This window comes from Tupaia chinensis, unplaced genomic scaffold (genome assembly GCF_000334495.1).
Source record: "Tupaia chinensis unplaced genomic scaffold, TupChi_1.0 Scaffold000226_1, whole genome shotgun sequence".
In the NCBI taxonomy this organism is placed as follows: domain Eukaryota; kingdom Metazoa; phylum Chordata; class Mammalia; order Scandentia; family Tupaiidae; genus Tupaia; species Tupaia belangeri.
The window spans coordinates 4,573,960-4,578,562 of NW_006159701.1; the positions used below are offsets into that span (position 1 = coordinate 4,573,960).

The window sequence follows — 4,603 nt, forward strand, 5'->3', positions numbered from 1 at the left end:
CATTTCACCAGAGGACAGAGTAAGAGAGAGAAAATAAAATGTAAGCTGCCAGGTCCGGGACTTGAACTGTGGTTGGCCATGTGAGAGTCCAGTGCCCTTAACCACCACGCCACCTGCCGGCCCCTCACAAATGCTCTTTCACACTGTGCTGTGGCTCCCACTTGCCCTTCCAGACTGCAAAGCTGTCCCCTGCCCCAAGGAGCCACAAACAAAGGTTGTTTGGTCAGGCAACACTTCAATTGTGTCTTTAGACAGTATCTAAAGCCTTGTGTGGACCAGAGCAGGAAGCGGAGGCTCAGTCCTCAGGATGGGGCTTTGGCAGGAACCCTGCGATGAGCTGGAGGTCAGCGATGGCTGAAGAATCCCTGAGGATGGTTATATTTGAACGGCTTCATCCTGCTGGGACCCCTGGTAACAGAAGGGAGAGCAGTTAATTCCACGCCTTCTCGACTGATACCTTACACCTCATTCACACAGGGAATACTATGTGCTGTTACAGGGGAAAAAAGAGGTAGTGTTACATAAGAAAAGACAATGTGAGAGATCAGACCACAAAGCAGTATGGAAGGTGTGACACTGTTTTCATAAAATGTGCCCTTTTTTGGTAAAAGGTGCTTTATGTGCTTGCAACTGTATGAATGCAAATCTGGAAGGCCTTCACTGACAGTGGGCACTTCTGCGGATGGCCTGGGTACCCTCACTTTTTAGATAATTTACTGATAACAAAAATGTTTTATTTCTGTAATGAAAGAAGGAAAAGTAAAGCCCCTTCTTCTGAGCTCCTCACAAAGGCAGGAATCTGGGAGTGAAAGCTATTTGCACTGTGTCTGCCAAGAGCCATGTGCTTTCTCTGTACTAGAGATGCTATTTTCATTTTATAGGTTTTACAGGTGAAAAGATAGGCTTGAGGGCCAGCAGGTGGCGTGGTGGTTAAGGCGCTAGATCCCACATGGTCAGCTCTGTGGTTTGTCCTAGACCTGGTAGCCTGAAAACATGCCAGGCACATGTGCATGCCTACCCCAAGTACCCAGAGGAGCCTGGAGGAGGACTGTGGTGTGGCCATCCCCATAGGGTGTTGATTTCTCACTTTTTCTCTCTCTGTTTCTCTCTGGAGAGCACACAGACCCTATAGCAAGAAAGGCGCTCAGGGAGGGAAACTTTCTATCCAATACTGTATGGTCAGGAAGTAGCTGAGGCAAAACTGAAAAACAGGTCTAGGGACCAGCGGATGGCATAATGGTTACGTTGCTGGACTCAGTTTGAGTCCCAGACCCAGTGGCTTGAAACTCATGTTGGGCATGTGTGCATGTGTGCCCCAAAACCCATAGAGAATGGAGAAGGGACTGTGGCATGGCCATTCCCCCTTGGGGGATTTCTCACTGTCTCTCTGGTAAGCACAAGTATCCTATAAAAAAGTTTCTCTTAAAAAAAAAAAAAGCAAGACAGGTCTGGAGGCCAGACAGTAGTGGCATAACGGTCAACTGTGACGCTCTGTGAGTGCTGGTCCACTGAGTCCGTGTCCAGACACCTCCCTGAGTATACCAGGTAAGTGTGTGCTCATGGTCTGGGGCTGGGTGAGACAGGGTGGACCTCAGCATCAAGACTTTGTTGGGGGTATTGTCTCTCTTGTGGGAGAAATAAATTTCAAAACAAATAGAAAAATAAAGCAATCAGGGTCAGGTGGAGAAAAGTGGTAGAAATGCCATGCACCCAGATGTTCTAAATGCCAGGCTGTTGGAACCTGCCAGCGTTTTCTGAGCCCGTCCTGTCAGAAACCACACTGGAAGCTTTATATGAACTATCTCGGCTTCATCAGGAGCGAGAAGGTACTTCTTCTACCACTTCAGCCTTTATGAGACAGGCTCAGTGCTGAATGGAGGTGACTTCCAAGGTCACACAGATGGCAAGCAGAAAAGTCGGAGCTGCACTCACGTCTGTTTTACCTCTGAGCTGGCTCCTGTCAGACACCTGACTGCCTAACGCTGGGATTCTCTGGCCTTGCTATGGTGGTGCATGCTGCTAAGACGCTGTGCTCCACAGGCTGGGACCACATGGGAGCCCCAGGTTTGAGTCCTGGTCTAACCTAAAAACCAAGCTCAGTGGCATGCACCTCAGTCTCAGAGACTCAGGGAGACCAAGGCTAGAAGACTACAAACTTGAGGCTGACTAGGTAACACAGTGACCGATAGCCGGGAGAAGCGGAACACACACAGACCCAACTGGGAGGATGAGGCAGTAGGATCACGAAGTGGTGAGATCCTGCCTTTAAAAACATAAGGGGACAGGCCAGTCGTGTGGTGGTTAAGGCAGCGGGATCCCACATGACCAACTGCACGGCTGGTGTCCTGGACCTGGCAGCCTGAAAAACACACTGAGCGTGTATGTGTGTATGCCCAAAATCCTGAGAGAAGAATGGAGAAGGGACTGTGGGGTGACCGTGCTCCCTGGAGGGTGATTTATCTCTCTCTCTCTGTCTCCCTCCAGTGAGCGCACGTACCTTACAGCAAGCTAAAAAATAAAAATAAAAAAGAGACGGAGGCCTGCCAATAGGAGGTTAAGGTGGCTGGATCCCACATGGCCAACTGCATGGTTAGCGTTCTGGACTGGTGGCTTGAAAATCGTGCTGGGAATGTGTGGGTATGTGCCCAAAATCCTGAGAAGAGGAGGACTGTGGTGTTGCCGTCCACCTTAGGGAATGTTTGCTCCCTTTTCCTCTCTCTGTGACTGTCTGTCTTCAGTGGATACACATGCTCGACAGCAAAAAAAGAAAAGGAAAAAAGAAAGATGGGCCAGATGGTGGCATAGCAGTAAAACGTGACGCCCTGAGGCTGGCCCACACGAGGAGTCCAGGCTGTGTCTAGAGGCCTCCCTGAGTATGCTGAATTATGTGCTGACAATTCTGGGCGAACCGAAGCTGGGGGTAGAGTGTGGCATCGAGACCCTATCTGGGGTGCTGCCTCTCTGTCTTTATCATAATAAACAAATAGAAAATGCAAAATAGTGATTCTCGCTGATAGGAACATCCTAGGAAGACCACGGTGGACTCCCTGGGGACTGGTGGGGATGCACAGAGGAAAAACTGCTTATCTGGATACTAAAAAGTAAAGGAGCTCTTGTTTTCCACAGAAAGGTTGGAAAATGAAGCTCAGCCACGTCCTCTGGGTCCACAGTCTTGAGCCGGTCACAGGGTGTTTGTGAAGAACAGGCAGACCAGGCTGGTGGAAGCTGGGCTGCAGGGGATGTCTCAGGAAGGAGGCAGCACCCTCCTCCCAGCAATCTGGCAGCAGGATTTTAATTTCCACTGTCAACAGACACAAGCCACCCGGAAATGCACGCACATGCCCTCTGTGCCATGCACATGATGAAACCTTGCCTCCTGCAGGGCTTGAGCTCTACTCCATGTCCTGTGACACAGCCCGAGCCCTGGCCCTCCCACTCTGCCCCACACCTGAAGAGCCGCAGACACATCTTCTCCTGAGGAAATTCTTTGGGTCCTTCCACGCTGTCATCGTGGCTCTCGGTCTCCAGGTAGACGTCCAGCAGCACGCACAGTCGCTGCAGCTGGTTGGTCAAGAGCTGGTGGCCGGGCCGGGGGCCGCACAGCTCCTTGTAGCACACGTTGACCTCACTCTCCATGGCCTGGGCAGGCGGGAAAGCCAGCATCTCAGCACTCCCTGCCTGAGTGCAGCTGGGCCACTGGCCAAACTTCTGTCCACAGTCGGGCCTGAGGGCTGCTGCCATCACAGTGGCTGGGCCACTGGACCACGCTGGGCTGGCCTGTCCTGACAAGCTCTTTCCCCAAGACAATGAATGGGGTGTTATCCAATTCTCACCCATAACTTTCTCTGCCTCACACACCCTCAGCGGGAAGATGAAGGTGTGCAGAGAGGGAATCTCAAGGTAAGATGCAAGTCAGAGGCGTTAGGGTTAAAATCAGGTGCTCAAGGCCATAAGGCCCCACCGTATCAATTGACAGGCACAACTGTCATCAACAGCTGTGACGATCTCATACATCTCCTCATCCCAGTGATTCTTGAATGCTACTGAGTTTATTCTTGTTTTTTTTTTTTTTAGTTTATTCTTGTTTTCACAGAAGCCCAAGACAACAACTTTTCAAGGCAGATATTTTTCCTCACTGGGAATTCTGCAGACTGAAGCAGGTAAGGGAATGAGATGGGCCTAGACTCTTCCCTCCACTATCTCATGCAGCCTCCAGCAAATTCTTTAAAAAAAAAAAAAACTTTTTAAAAGAATTATCTCATTTATGGGGCCAGCAGGTGGTGTGATGGTTAGGGGCGCTGGACTCCCACATGGCCGACCACAGTTCAAGTCCCGGACCTGGCTTTCTCTCTCACTCTGTCCCTCTCTGGTAAAATATAAATAAATAGGAGACCAGCAGGAGGCATGGTGGTTAAGGTGCTGGACACTCCCATGTGGCCTACCACGGTTTAAGTCCTAGACATGGTGGCCTGCCTTCTCACTTTCCCCCTCTCTCTCTCTCTCTGCGTGTGTGTCTCTCTCTGGTAAAATTAAAGTAACTGAATGAATAAATAAAATTAAATAAATAATTTTTTTTTTTTTTTGGAGAGGCTTTCTCTAGAGG

At 50.0% G+C, this 4,603-nt stretch overlaps 1 protein-coding gene across 4 annotated transcripts in view; it reads right to left on the reverse strand.

Moving 5' to 3' along the window:
• Positions 1-244: 244 nt before the first annotated feature.
• Positions 245-4,603, reverse strand: part of THOC5 (THO complex subunit 5) — a 40,358-nt gene continuing 35,999 nt past the window's right edge. For 3 of the 4 annotated variants that reach the window (XM_006147897.3, XM_014587626.2, XM_006147898.3), the window contains 2 exons: positions 3,449-3,639; positions 245-408 (listed from right to left, as the gene is read on the reverse strand). In XM_006147897.3, the coding sequence (XP_006147959.1) occupies positions 345-408; positions 3,449-3,639 (255 nt within the window). In that variant the 3' untranslated portion in view covers positions 245-344. The remainder of the gene's footprint in view (positions 409-3,448; positions 3,640-4,603) is intronic. The other variant, XM_027771600.1, reaches the window with a different exon arrangement.